The sequence below is a fragment of the Podarcis pityusensis genome, assembly GCF_964106645.2.
Source record: "Podarcis pityusensis genome assembly, chromosome: 4".
NCBI classification, from domain to species: Eukaryota; Metazoa; Chordata; class Lepidosauria; order Squamata; family Lacertidae; genus Podarcis; species Podarcis pityusensis.
Window position 1 is genome coordinate 61872062 of NC_138027.1, and position 15546 is coordinate 61887607.

The window sequence follows — 15546 nt, forward strand, 5'->3', positions numbered from 1 at the left end:
TTCCATGTAACATTTTTACAAATCCGTTTCATTTGTTGAGACATTAGGGGGAGAAAAAAAAGGGGTGGAGGGGGGGGAGATGGGTGGGGGTGGGCGGCGATGTTTCTATTATGCTTAATGTATGTAGGGTTTGGTGTCAGCGTTGCTTGTGCTGTTCACTTGTGTTTCTTTGGTGGTGAGAGAGGTTGGGGTTGGCCTAGGGTGTGGATGTTTGTTTGTGATTGGCTGTGGTGATCTTTGTTTTCATGTGTGAGTGCAGTGGGTGGGTGTTTTGGATCAGGTTAGCCATATTGATTTGTATGCTGTTGGTGGATTATTGTCATTGTCTTGATGGGCTGTGTATGTGATAAAGGGGAACTAGGCTCCTGTTTTGATATCCCCTAACAGGTTGTGTAGGCCTGCTATAAATACTTGCAATCCTTGGCAATAAGTACAGTTGTTCATTTCCCATCATGAGTAATTACTTTCACAAGTAATTGTTGTATCACCACAGATGTTACTAACAGCTCATGAGTGGGATGTTTGCATTGCTCAGATTTCCAAGTTCCAGGTGTTACTGCAATTTCAGCTATGCAAGTTCATCCTTGCTTGTGGAATAGTTTTTATTCTTTTCTACTAGTCCTCTTAATAAGGTGTGGTAGTCTGGAGGCATCTCAGATTTATTATGCAGTGATATCACTTTGACTGCTAATAAAATCACCTAGCCCAGGTTGTAGTTTGGCAAGGTGGGTTTCAGGATATTGCTAGTTGCTGTGCACTTGCTCATTTTGAAAGGATTATACATTTATCTCCCTGCTCTCCCTTCTACATCTATATATTTTCAGAAGGGTTTGGGTTTTTTTAACACGCTAATTCTGACTGACATAAGCAATGCTCACTAGGTCTGTGTTTCTTTTTATCCGCTTAAGATTGCTCTCCAGAGCTTTGTGCAATATACTGAGAGAATTTATTTTTGTCTTCTAAGAGTCTGATACAGAAATATTCACCTAAGCAATGATTCTTTGGATGACATCTTTTTCCTTAACTAGCACTTGGAATAAGGAAGATATTCCTAGTTATATTGTTTGATAATTCCTTCCAGCACTGAATAAGTGACCAGTCCATACATAAACAAGTTTGACTTTAATGATTTCATCAGACTGGAATCTAAACTTAAGAGTCCAATTTGTTGTAAACCATGTAGGCTTGGAATGCATAGGTTTTGAATAAATGCAAACGTCTTGTGCACTTATGAGAAACAAAAGAACAGCCTTTTGAATTGAAAATTTAACCATGGCATTTTATAATAATGCAATATAACAACTTTTCAACAACCTAAGGCAGGAACTCTCATTCATCTCCAGTTCAAGAGTTGTATCAGCAAATTTGTTCTGAAGCCCTTAAAAGGGATTGGATCCCAAATCTGCAAGATTAGGCAATAATGTCTGGCATTCCAGCCACAAAATGGAAAAGATGGTGCATTCATAAAGGTGCTAAAGTCTCACTTCTTCCCCATTTTCAATAGAAACCTTCAAGCAGAATATGATCGATTAAAGCAGCAACATGATAACAAAGGACTGTCTCCACTGCCATCCCCACCTGAGATGATGCCCATTTCCCCCCAGAGTCCGCGAGATGCTGAACTCATTGCAGAAGCCAAGCTGCTTCGTCAGCACAAAGGCCGCCTAGAAGCCAGGATGCAAATCCTGGAGGATCACAACAAACAGCTGGAATCACAGCTGCACAGGTTGAGGCAGCTGCTGGAACAGGTGAGTTCTCAGTCTGTCCTAATCATGGCTTGAAACCTTAATATGGAAAAGCAAATGTATGACCACTTAACAAATATGGCTTGAACCTGGCAGCAGCTTCAAGCTGTCTGTACATAGGTTGGTCTCTTTATTTAGTAACTTTTGTTTACACTGAATGTATCACAAATATAAATACAAACATGATGGCATTACTGCAGACTTTGGCTGCAATTCTGTTCTCTGTTACTTTGGGGAAAGTCTCATTAAACTCAGTGAGATTTACTTCTGAGTAAATCTGTACGGCAGAAGTGGACAACCTGTGGCCCTTTGGCTGCATACAGTCCTAGGCCTAATTTCATTCAGGTGAGGTGAGTCAAGAGGGAGAGGTGGCAAGTGAGAAGGTGGGGAGCCCAAACAGATAGGGGTGATGAAAGGAGGAGATGAGTTCAGATCTCTGTCAAGAGTGGTTTGTCCCTCCCATGGCAGCCTACCGGGCAGAGGTAAAAACAGAGAGAGGAGAGAGAGAGAGAGAGAGAGAGAGAGAGAGGTGCCCTATCCCTGCTGTATAGGATTATAGTGTTCGTAATTAGCCGACCCACTATCTGTAGGATAACTATTATATTACCTTCTGGTTTCAGCCTCAAGTGGATGCCAAGGTGAATGGTACAACTCAGTCTTCTCCTACCTCGTTACAGAGGTCAGATAGTAATCAGCCAATGCTTCTCCGTGTAGTTGGGAGTCAGACTTCAGAATCTATGGGTAAGATAACACAACTAAGACTATTTTAAAATGAGGATTGTTTGCCATTTATATTCAAATTTCATATTATATCAGTAGCTAACATGGATCCTTTTTCAGATAATCAGGATTTCATGCACAGTATATGGTTACATGTTAACTGTTTTAGAGCATTCAGGGAACTTTTGGCTGTCCAAATGTTGGACTTCCATCAGCACTGTCAGCATTGAGGGATGATGGGAGTTGTAGTTCAGCTACATCTGTAAAGTCAGATTCCCCATCTCTGTTGTAAGGGATCCCAATTTCTTTCTTAAATCTAGCATTCCTGTATGTGGGCATCACATTTTTCTTGGCACTCCAATGGCAACAAGTTGCTAGAAAGAACAGCCATCATGTCTTTCTTTTATTCCATTCCACATGGTGTGACTACACAAAGCTCGCAGCCCTGTTGATTCAGTCTGTGATTTGACCACCACACTCTTGTCTGCCTTTTGTAGACTTCTTAAAACTCTATTTTATTACTCTGTGGAGTGTGCTTTGCTGAGTGTAAAAGAAAAATTCAAACACAGGAGTCTTCCTGTGGCCCTTAAATGGTGAATACAAGGAAGGCTACCCTGAGTTGCCACAGTAATGGCCAGGTGGGCATTCCTTAATGCACTCCACTCTCTGGCAAAGGGTCACACATCCCTCAACTTAAAAACAACAACAGTAACAAAGTACCACTACTTTTATCCCTCCACAAACTGAGACACCTCAAAACCAGGCTTCTACGTTTTCATTTGATAGAAATAGGCTATTGTGCTGCAAAAATTGGATTGGTATTAATGAAAGTATAACAAATGAAAAAAAATCCCACAAATGGCATTTTGGCTATTTTCATAGTTGTTCACTTAATGTAGCTGACAGCAGTTAAGGTAAATAATTTGACACGAGGTACACAAACACAAGCTGAATTAATAAACAGGAGTTAAAATATTTGACCCTATTGTGGCAAGTAGGGCCATTGAGACTTGGATTGCTAGAAGATAATTCAATAAAAAATCCTCACTTATCTGCAGAACTTAACTACAAAACCTGGTTCAGTGATTCCTTTTATTTTTCTGTTGCTTCAGCTATTGGATACTTTTGTTGTTGAGTTTCTCTGAGGTGCCCTGGTAATCTCACATTTGGACTGCTGCAGTACATTGTATGTGAGGCTGCATTGGACAATGGTCCAAAAACAAACATTTTATCTTCTTGTTGTGAACCGCCTTGAGAAATTTTATTGTATGTCAAGCCATAAACACATTACATAAATAATGTACACTGCCAGTGCTCAGACAAATGGAATTCAGCAAGATATTTCTGGCAAAGCTATTCCCATCTGGTGTCTCATTTATAAGCATTTTTATTATGCATAATGGTTAGCCTTGGCTAAATAGTAATTCTGTTTAACATGATAGGTAATTAGATAGCTACTTTAGATGTTTGTATAAATATTATTATACCTGAGGATTTGAGAATGAACAGGGTGTTTCGCAGTAATTACAAGAAAATTACATTCATTTAGAATCATGTTTGTTCTATCTGTGAAGCTATTTAGCACTATCTTTCTAATAAAAGCCCAGTGACCCTTTATTATTCAGTATATTACAACACAAATATTCTGATTAGTCAGTCATGTTTAAGGTGCCAAAATATGCTGTATTGTGTATATTACAAAAGATATACATACTGGGGCAAAGGGCAAAAATCCCAGCACAAATGCACCTGGTGACTGCCATACCTGGCTTGCTACAGAGGTGAGCAGCAGTTTTAGTCTCCTATCTGGGTCATGGGAAATCTTGCTAGCTTCTTTATTACAGACAAAACACATACCCTTTTGTTATGGGTTACTGAAACAGCCACATGTTTATTGCTTATTTTCAGGTATGAGAGAAAAACTCTTTGACTGTGACATCTATAGGGAGCTGTAATTTGTCCTGGATCCTTGTGAACTGTATATGCAAGCTACCACAAAACACATGGTTCAGACACATTCAATTCACTAATTTTGTAATATAAGGCTTTCTATAAGGGGAACACCATGTTGGTAGGGCTCTATCAATTAGTCTTAAGTGAAATAATGCTCTTATGTGCTGCTGTTGTCCAAGGAGTGATGCAGAATGAGGGTACAGGTAGATTTCAAGCAGTTTATAAAGCTACAAAATCCTCTGAACAATAATTTGTTAACAGATTTGAAATTCAGATTTTATAATTGGGGGTAGACAGCTTGTAGGCCATGTAGTCTAATTCCCTACTCAGTGCAAGAAATCCAGAGCTAAAACACTGCCAACAAGATGGCTGTACAGCATCTTCTTGAAGACTCCATTATTGTTTCAATGTTTATATTTTAAGGTGTCTAGTTGAATTTTAATTTTAATAATTTTGTGAGTAGAGATGAGCATACTTCCCTATCTTGATTTAGAATTGGCCTGGGGTTTTTTTTGAGATTTTTCTGTGAAAAGTCTTTTGAAATTTGGTAGCTGTGTTCCTCTTTTCCCTTCCGCAGCCTTAGCTTGCAAGTGGAGGAGGATGGAAATTGGCAAGAGAGAAGGTTAGGAACAGGAGAGGTCTGTTTTTTATTTAAGTACCCACCAACAAAATAAAAACATCTGAGCATGCTCAAAAAGCCACATCACCACTTGGAACTCTGAAATAATTTGTCCTGACTCGGGCAAATAATCTTACAGATTTTGAGGTTCTCATTGCTATTTTGATGCTCTGAAACAATGGGAAATAAAATATGGTTCCTCTGCCAGCCCAGCTTCCCTGGTTCTCCTTCCCTAGTCAAGCTCTGGAAGGAAGAAGCAAAAGTGAAACTGACATAAGAGAGGTCTGGGTAGCACTAGATTTTGAGATGTTGGAACTTTAGAGACGACAAGTTTTGCTCAGTTCATAATCAGTATACCTTTTTACGGTCTAAGCCCATCTCTCAAATTCACTGCATGTAAGCTGCTTTGGCAATTTTGGTTAAATGCTGGAAACTAATCTAAAATTAAACTTGAAGCAGTAATAAGGGGAAGGCATTTGGTTCCCTCATAATAAATGAACAACAGTAGCTGGGCTATAAATTACCACTCTGGAAAAACAATGAGCATCTGTGTTTCTGTAGGGATAAACAGATATATCCTGACACAGTACAGTTTCTTCTCAAAATCTGTACTAATGATCTTTAAGTCAAATTTGAAAAACAAAGAAATTATAAGCAAAAGATATTATGTCCCAGTCCCCTTTTGTTTCTGTACTGAAATATTAGGAATTAGTTATTAATATGAGGTTTGCATCAGCATTTGGTATTCCTAAAAATGTTGAACACATCTTAATAGCTTCAAGTGGTTCCTTTCTTTTTGAGGATATATCTGAGGAAATCCAAAAAAAGCAGACACTAGTTACCAATTTCTTATTAATATAAGCATTAGTCACTGCTTATTCATTTATTATGTTTACAGTGATCTTCTGCTCTTCGTGAATCATGTTCAAAAAACATGATTTAAACCATGTTCAGGACATTGGGTTAAAAGAAGCTCAATCTTCCAATCAGCACCCTAGCTGAACTACTATCTGAGGCAATTTATTCTTCAGTCAGTGAACACTTGCACTGTTCTGTTTCCAGTGGTCAAGTACTGTATGTGATACGTCACTGTTAACACTGGATTTGCTGGCACAACAGTTGAATTAGTCGCGTCTTTGTTGTTTTAAAAACAAATCTTCAAATTGCAGTCTTATTCCTATTGACTGAATAGGTATGAGAATGCATGTGCATGTTATAGCCGCCTCGTAATAGTTGCATTAAGTTGTTCCACATTGAGGTGGTCTCCATGCAGGTTGCTCGTCTGCAGCAGTTAAGAATACTTTTTCTCCAAGTCATCACAAGTTGCCCAAAAGGGCAAAAAACAGGGGAAGCACTGAAATATGGCTGGTTTATGTGATGAGAGATATGGTTTCCATGAGGCACTTTCTGCCTCGGCAGGGGTTGGACTAGATTAGCTCTGATTCATAACACTTTCATTGAGTTTAACCAGTTAATCAGCTTATTCTAAATTAACTATTTTGTGGTTTGCAAAAGTTAAAAGAATAGACTTACCTTTTGTTTTACAAGCACTTCTATAATATCCAACATGTAAACTCTGTACATTTGGCAGTTTCCTTCTCTCAGTGTACAAATTAGCCTAAAAATTTGAGCAGCAGTAATGCTAAAATTCTCAGGGAAACCTACTGTGATATCTGAACTCTACATTTCTGCCCTGCTCTGTTATTGGGTCATAGAACTTATTCAAGGGGGCAAGTGTATTCTGCCATGTCAAATATTTCAAATGACTTTTCAGAGTACAAATCAATCTTTCTGCAGTTTTTATCTGATGCAATTAAGTTGTCAAAACTATTAATACTGATGCAGCTGCATATTTGTCAGCTCTGATTTACTTGGTTAGAAACACATTTCCTGTCTCGCCATATCACCATTGAAATGCAGCACACAGCTACAAAGTCTAGTTGTGGTAATGGAATAAGGGAAGCTCTCATTCTTTCTAGCAATTACTTTTACCATTTTTAGTATAGACGCTTAGGACTTCTGAAATAATTTATTTTACTGTCACAGGGCTACATTACTTCATAAATGGAAGAAGCTTTATAATTTAGAAAAAGAAGAAGGAATGTACATGTGTATGCATATATATTAAAATTTCTTTTGGATTGTTAGCCAGGAGGATTTTTTAAACAGGATTTAAATAGGGTGAAATACTGCAAACTGAACCTTGCAGAGTCCTAAATGAAGGGTTAAGGATCATAAACTGTAACCAGCGGCAGTATTTATGAAGCAAGTACTTTTTAATGGCTCTTGTTAAAAGGAATGTCCTTCTGCTTTTGTTTTTTTAGGTGAGGATGATCTGCTCAGTCCTCCCCAGGACACAAGCACAGGGTTAGAAGAGGTCATGGAACAGCTCAACAGTTCTTTCCCAAGTACAAGAGGTAAGCTTTAGTGTTCAGAAGCAAAGACACACCGGCCAAATTATATGTTGTGCATATTACTCGCAGCTCAGTATTATGTTCACAGACTGTTCCACAGGTGAAAGGTGCAAGTGTTGTAAGAGAAGAATCTAACACATTTTTTTCTCCTAAAACTTGTATGCATAAGCACTTTGATTTAGCCACAAACAGTTCTTGCTCTGAAATGCTAGCAGTAGAAAAATAATCTCCATAGTACAATAGCATTACCGGTATTACTGGGATTTCGGTGTGCGCTCAGATGTGCAGACGGATCTCTGTGCTTCTGGGATGACTCATTCACTTCAATTCAGGGAGGAAATTTGCACATTCAAAGGTGCTTCAGTTGTCTATAGGCCAGAAAAGGGGATTCGTTACTATCTGAGGTGAGTAAACAATAGTCTATGACCCAAGAAAAATTAGCAACCTCACTGGTGATTGGTAGCATCATCATTAACAAAAATAGCCAAAAATATGTAATATCCAGTATGAGAATATTGGGCAGCATCACTATTACAATGATAAAATTACTGGGGTCATAAGCTACCTTTTTAAGACTACCTTTTTATACATTCAGATAGTAACCAGCATATAGACACTGGCCCACAAACTACAACCTCCATAAGAGGATTTTTGGCTTAGGTTTTCTCTTTTCACAAATCTTTCTCAGAATTGCTGTATCTGCGCTCTATTCCATTTTTACAACTCTGAAACATTTCTTTTCCCCGCTCTGGTGCTAGAAGCAGAACTTAACCCAAATATATTACAGCCAGACATTAGGTAAAAAGAATATGCTCTTTCATTTAATCGGAGTAGGTGAGGGTTTAGGGCTCTGTGCCTTCAGAGGTTGGAACCTCTTTAAAATTTATGTTTCTAACATTTTCTTTCTTTGTCAAAACAGAGCACAGATAGTATTTGAATAATGTTTCCAAGAAATGTTTAGTGCTCAAGAAAAGGTCATTGCTGAATCTGGCTACTACATTATAGTGCCATGAAAAAAGGCTTAGGTTAAAGGAGACAGTATTTTATTTCTTGATGGATGTTTATGTGGAGTAATTTTAAACCTGCCTCTGAAAAGCTGCTCCCCAGGCAAATGTTCTAATGAAACACTGTGCTGTGTGTTAAATAGTGCATAGTTCTGTTTCAGCTGCCCTGAGTATTTTTTCTTGAGGATAGCATATCCAGTCTACCCTTTATGAAACCTCTTCTAAGTAGCACCATCTTCTTTTAAGGGTGGTACAACAAACTCAATGAATGGAGTGTTAATCTTATAGAACTGTGTTTCTCTGAAATTGTGGAGAAAGCAATGAATAGTTCGAATAACATTTTTATAATAAAGAAAAAGCTGTTTCAACCTGTTTCATTACCCTAAAAGAAAATACAGCAAAATAAACTGCCAAGTTTTTTGTGCTCTGCCATTCCTCGAATAGATCATAGGTTGGTCTAAAAACTTAGAAATAGTATTTTCCCCCCAAAAGATGAACATGAAACTAGTTGTCAGGCCCTAATTTCTCAGCTACTGTTGAATGGCTATGGTAAAAATGCTTTAAATAATCTTGCAGGAATAAAAGTAGAATGAAAATTGATATTTAACCAACTAAATGAAAGTGAGATCATTCTAGCGTTCCATGCACTCAGGTCATTTTAATGCATTGGGATGGCACAAAAAGTTTGAGGGTTGCCCCTTGAAATGTAAAATATTGGTAATATTCAAAGTGCAATGATTGATAATTAGTTTGACTGCAGTTGTTAACATTTTGCAATTGCTGATTGAGAATGAATATATTTATCAAGGTAGAAATTTATCAAATTGGGCATGCAACAATTTGGCCACCTGTGGGGTGATATATCTCTTTTCCCCAAGATTTCTGTTTAGCAGCAGCTATGAGACAAAATACTTCTCACCATGTAAGCAGATTCTACAAATAGGTTGTATGACCAACACTAGTACTAAATGGTTTTCTCTCTATGCCTACTGAAAGGTAACTATTGTGGGCCCAAGCAAAGTAAAGCTGTGGGGTGGGGCATGCACAAACCAGTACTGGGATCAAGGCCACAACTTCTAGTGATTACAGATGTAAGCAGGTTTGGGTGTAGGCTTTGGGTGTGTATCCTGAAATCAATTAGCCCACCAACTGGTTGGTGAATAAGTAGGGGTTGACTGCTGTCACAGGTCATCCTCTGACATGCACCATATCCAGGAAACCCTTTGGGTTACCAGATGGAGATGCCAAGTCCCTTCAGCTCCTGAGATGGGTATCTGGACAAAAAGTTCCTCCCAGGCTCCCACAGCAATGGGCCTCCCCCACCAGGACTAAGGATGCAACCCAGTGCTTCCTCTGCTCAAAAGTTGTGATGATTGCTAAGAGGTAGGCAAAATCCACAGACAGGCCCAATTTGTCCACAAGGCAAATTCCTCCCTGGTCCCAAATACAGCAACCAAATTACTTCCATAGCAAGATCAAGCATGGGCATGCCTGCCTTACCACTAGTCAGCCCATTCAAACAATAAAACAAAGGCAGGGGGAATCCACTGAAGACTGCAGTGCCTCCAGCACCACACAGCTGGTTTTATAGCCTCTGCGTGGACCAGAGCTTGTGCTGGCAGAATTATTACCATAAGGCTACGTTGAATTCCTCTCTAAGATTTCTAAAAACACACCCCTCTCAATCCACACAAAAGTACTTAAGGAGTGTGTGGCACAGGATAAGTGAGCAAAGTGGCCTGAGCAGAGTTCCAAGAACCGGACAGGGCTGGGGGTTGTATTAAGCATGCATCTATGCCTGACCTAGGTGAACCCAAGTCAGACATTTCAAAGACATTTAGTACATCTGCCCAAGGTACACAACGGTAGCTGTTTGCATGGAATAGTTATTTCCATTTATATTCTTGCTGTGGATTCTGCCCTGCTGTACAACAGAGAGACCATTGTGTGCTTTCTTCCTACCTGTATATTCAGGTAGTGTGTATTTTCTCTCCCAACTGAAGCAATCTTATCTAATAGAGAATTTCATGTGAATACTACATATCCTCCTTGGAAATAGTTATATTAGGTTGAATATGGTACCTGGAGTTCATGGAATGTTGGTGGTACTCAACTTACTTCAATTTTCACGGTGTATCAAGCGTTCTTGGGAAATCACCTCTGCTGAAAAGATAGAGGACAGTATTCAACTAAGTTTTACTTAGAGTAGACCCATTAAAATTAATGAACCTAAGTTAGTCACATTCATTAACTTCAGTACGCCTGAGTATACCTTAGCTGAATACTAAATAGAGATGTTAATGAAATGTATTGGTGTGAAGAACAGAAGCAAAGACACTATATTCTCTTGGACTACCTAATCACTTTAAAAAACTTCCTGCAAATGTGCAAGTTATACAAAACTCTTTTTCTGGCATTGTTGCTTAATGCAAAAATGAAGTAAAACACAGATGTTACATTCTCATTGTGTTGTTTGCCTGGATAATTCTGCAGCTAGTGAAAGAACTTGCTATGTATGCTAAGTAGGAAGCCAGCCAAGAATTCCCAGTATGATATGGAAATAAATCTCACTGGGGAAAGTATTCTCTAGGCTTTCCATTACAAATCAATTGGGAAATAATCTCTAATAGGTTCAACCTCAGGAAGGTATTATACTGATGATTAATTGATGCAGTTTAAATGTTAAGAGTTACACACTGATGGCATCATGTTTTCCTCCTCTATTCAACTATGTTTTTAGCCTTTCTTATAAACAGAAATTTTATTATAAATTTCTTATAAAAGAAATTCTAAACCACAGAGCCTCTTGGGCTTGCCAATCAGAAGGTTGGCGGTTCGAATCCCCACAACGGGGTGAGCTCCCGTCGTTCGGTCCCAGCTCCTGCCCACCTAGCAGTTCGAAAGCACGTCAAAGTGCAAGTAAATAAATAGGTACCACTCCAGCGGGAAGGTAAATGGCGTTTCTGTGCGCTGCTCTGGTTTCGCTAGAAGTTGCTTAGTCATGCTGGTCACACGGCTCGGAAAAACTGTCTGCGGACAAACGTTGGCTCCCTCGGCCAGTAAAGCAAGATGAGTGCCGCAACCCCAGAGTTGTCAGTGACTGGACTTAACGGTCAGGGGTCCCTTTACCTTTATAAAAAGAAATAATGCCTTATGTAGACAAAGTTAGTGTATGTCTGACCTATGCAAACAGATCTTTGGAGGGAAAAAATGCAGATGTCTATATAGTTTTTCTCTTGTTTTAACTTTTAAAACTGCAAAGAATAGCTGAAAGCTTAAACATTATAGAATGATCTCTGCACTTGCTGCAAAGCTGAAGGTTGGTGCTAAAAGTGGGAATTTCTACTGAGAATCTGATGATTGCTGTCCTTAAGGAATTATCTTTCTCATAAACTGTACAGTCCCATCCACATTCCCTTTAGCATGCTGCTCAAAGCAAATTCATAGTAGCTGCAGCTGTTTTCCACAGCTGCTGTGCTAACTCAAAACAGATGTCAAAGCTAGAGGTCTGACATGGTGGAAATATAGTATTAAATACCACCTTAGTGGTTTATTAAAGCCTGCAAGATAATAGGTCACAGAGTAAATTGCTTTCACACTACACTTGTGGACAAACTGCCAAGTCTGATGGGAGTTTTGTATGTATTTGATTGAGATCTTGTTCATTTTAGCAAAAGAATGAGAATGAAATGTAATGTAAGTTAAACAATCGAATTTTTGACTAAGCTGTGAGGAATGTTTAAAAGAAATGGTGGTATCCAGTGCTTTTTTTCCAAAAAAAAAAAAAAAAATGTTTACGGGTACTCTCATTTTCCTACTCACATTGAAATACTGCCCCACAATGAGGCCAAACTTAGATTCACAAAATGTTTAGGGGTTATGCGTACCCCTGCACCCCTCAAGAAAAAAAGCACTGGTGGTATCCTTAGAACAAAGTAGCTACTTCTTAGCCCCATTCCCAAGGAAATTAATGCTACTGGAGTTGTGTAGAAATCAATGGGGCTTAAGTGAGTCCTAACTAATGTAATAGGCATGACTAATGAGGATGTTGGCATATTCACGAGGATTTGGGGGGATCCTTCATGTTAGCAGTGTCTCAGACAATGTCTCCATATTAATTGTGAAAAATAATTTGTGTTATTCTTCTTGACTGTTACATCTATCCTATATGCTCTCCATATGTCAAGAGTAGAGTGACTATTGAAATGGTGATGACTTAATTCAGCTGTGATTATTTCTAGCCTACTTCACTATTTTATTTAATTATTTCATTTTTATGATGGTTGTGACAAGTAGTATGTGTGCACTTGATTTGGCTTTAATACGTTTTGTTTTTAATGTTATGTATTTTTCTGCTGGAAACATTTAGTAAAGAGCTGTTTAATTTATTCATGAAATTTATAATCAAAATGATTCAAATGGAAGATTGCTTATAAATTCCATCTGTACCACAGTTTCTGGACATAGGTGTCAAACTGCAATGACAGGGCAATTTAACCGAACAAAGAAAATTGCTAAGTGGAAATTAGGGCTGTGCGATTTATTGATACATAATTGAAAACCAGTTTAAAGCCCAGATTGCAATAACCGTTTCATTATTTTTGACCTTGCAATACATCGCAAATACCCACTCAATGTCCACTGGGGTGCAAGCAGTTGCTGAAGTCCTTGCCTGCTGTCTATCGGAGTACTGCAAAAAACATTTTACTGTCAAATAAAGGGCTGCTAGCCAGCTCTAAAGCAGCTCTGCACCCTGCAGTCCAGGGAAGAAGGAAAATGGAGTAGAATTGAAAAGGTAAAGGTAAAGGACCCCTGATAGTTAAGTCCAGTCACGGACTCTGGGGTTGCGGCGCTCATCTCACTTTATTGGCCGAGGGAGCTGGTGTACAGCTTCCGGGTCATGTGGCCAGCATGACTAAGCCGCTTCTGGCGAACCAGAGCAGCGCATGGAAATGCCGTTTACCTTCCCACCGGGGCAGTACCTATTTATCTACTTGCACTTTGACGTGCTTTTGAACTGCTAGGTTGGCAGGAGCTGGGACCGAACAACAGGAGCTCACCCCGTTGCGGGGATTTGAACTGCCAATCGGCAAGTGGTTTAGACCACATCACCACCCACTTCCCTTGGAGTAGAATTAAGTAGAGCCAATTATAATCTGCTTTCTCTGTAGGCAGAGGGAGGTTGTTGGTTTCCCCCTTGGATCCTTATGTTTGTTCTGTTGGGCTAGGTATCTCCCTCTATCTCTCTCACCAAGCCCTTGTTGTGTTTCTCTCTCTCTCCACCTCCCTCCTCTGCCTTTTCTTTTTTCCTCTCCCTCCCTCTCTCTTGCAAGCCTTCTCCACCCATCCCGCCCCGTGGTTCCTTTTGTGCCACGATGCGGTGGGATTGTGGCTAGGCAGTTGCAATGGAAGTTGTCCCAAGAGGGAACTGGAGAGGAGGAAGGAAGAAGCCAACACCCTCCTCATGGGTACAATGGAGGAAACTGTGGGTGTGCATCCGGTTCACCAGACCTTTCAGAGGGAGGTGGGGCACGCACAATCAGCTGCATTTCCTGGCTGGGTTGGAACCTTGGCCAAAGCCTCTGTGATCTTGTCTCTTGCTCCCCGCCCCCCTGCCCATCACTTGTTGATCTTCTATTCTTTACTTGCAATTGGAAATCTGCTTCTAGGAACAAACTGGGTTTGGGAGGAGTCAGCCTTGGAAATATCCCCCCCCTCCAAATTACCTAGCTTACAACTTACATCTGAGTAGCCCCACTGGACTTCTTTGGAACTCTCTCTCTCTCTCTCTCTCTTTTGCTGCTATTTCTGTTACGTTTTTGGTACATTCCTGGAGAGTTTTTAAAAGTTTGAGGGTTTTTTTCTTCCAAAGAAAATGCAAGGAAGGAGAGTAGTGGTCTTGGCTAGGGCTGGGCAATGTATTGCCCCAAACCGGTTTGAAGTTCACATCCAAGAATTCAGCGCTCAGCTGCTTCTCTCTCCACACCTTATTTCCTCCTTCTATATTTCAGACATTGTGATATATTGGTATATGGTGATGTATCACAATGTTGATAAGTTTGGATTTGATATCCCGCCTTTCACTCCCCTTCAGGAGTCTCAAAGCGGCTAACATTCTCCTTTCCCTTCCTCCCCCACAACAAACACTCTGTGAGGTGAGGGGGGCTGAGAGACTTCAGAGAAGTGTGACTAGCCCAAGGTCACCCAGCAGCTGCATGTGGAGGAGCGGAAACGCGAACCTGGTTCCCCAGATTACAAGTCTACCGCTCTTAACCACTACACCACACTGGCTCTGTTGAAAACCAGATACAATGGAACCTTGGTTGTCAAACATAATCCGTTCCAGAAGATCATTCGACTTCCATTCGGCAAATTCCTTTTTAAAAATGGAGAAACGCACCTCGGAAGCTGTTCGACTCTGAGGCACATTCGAAAACGGAAGCATTCACTTCTGGGTTGTCGGCATTTGGCTTCTGAATTATTCCACTTCCAAAGCGGTCGACAACCAAGGTTCCACTGCATTGCCCAGCCTTAGTGGAAAGATATAGAGAAATTTGTCTGTCTACTGCATTGAATCACCTCTCCCCTTCCTTTACAAGAAATACTATACAATATTAATGGCTCAACAACCTATTATGTAGTCTGCATATTATTATTTTACAACAGTGAACTAACGGTGTGTGAAATGTTTTCAGCTAAGATCACATTCTTTGTGCATATTATTCTCAGTCTTAATTTGGTATTGAAAAAGTTTTATTGTTTTTCGGTATGTAACAGTGCTAAGGTGGATCACTCTTAATAATAAATCAAATACTATCACAGGTTCTTCTGTGGGTAATAAAATATTTTAGAACAAAGGATAATGACTGATCAACACATACTGAGCAAATCTATTCCAATCTATTATTTTTCTTCCAGTAAATTTATTATCTCAGGCTCTCTGCATTTTCATCAGAAGATATGGATTTTTATTACTTTACGTTGATGACCTACAAGGGACATTTTATGCATTTTTATGCACTGTAGTCTTTTGGCTTATTTAAAAAACAATGCTCTGAATTCAGCTCCAGAATAAACACTGAAGTATTTCT

General features: G+C 39.6%; 1 protein-coding gene and 1 long non-coding RNA gene across 24 annotated transcripts in view; one reads left to right on the forward strand and one right to left on the reverse strand.

Annotated features, from left to right (window-relative positions):
- DMD (dystrophin) overlaps nt 1-15546 on the forward strand; it is a 1019805-nt gene that overhangs the window by 997481 nt on the left and 6778 nt on the right. For all 12 annotated transcript variants that reach the window (XM_081003446.1, XM_081003453.1, XM_081003448.1 and 9 more), the window contains 3 exons: nt 1505-1748; nt 2366-2486; nt 7362-7454. In XM_081003446.1, coding sequence (XP_080859572.1) covers nt 1505-1748; nt 2366-2486; nt 7362-7454 — 458 coding nt within the window. The remainder of the gene's footprint in view (nt 1-1504; nt 1749-2365; nt 2487-7361; nt 7455-15546) is intronic.
- The window catches only part of LOC308476084, a 66777-nt gene continuing 53589 nt past the window's right edge, over nt 2359-15546 (reverse strand). For 3 of the 12 annotated variants that reach the window (XR_013985684.1, XR_013985686.1, XR_013985690.1), the window contains 3 exons: nt 10574-10615; nt 7701-7819; nt 2359-2480 (listed from right to left, as the gene is read on the reverse strand). This is a non-coding gene — a long non-coding RNA (uncharacterized lncRNA). Of the gene's footprint in view, nt 2481-7700; nt 7820-10537; nt 10619-11390; nt 11585-14855; nt 14986-15546 lie in introns of all 12 variants that reach the window. The other 9 variants (XR_013985679.1, XR_013985680.1, XR_013985687.1 and 6 more) reach the window with 7 other exon arrangements.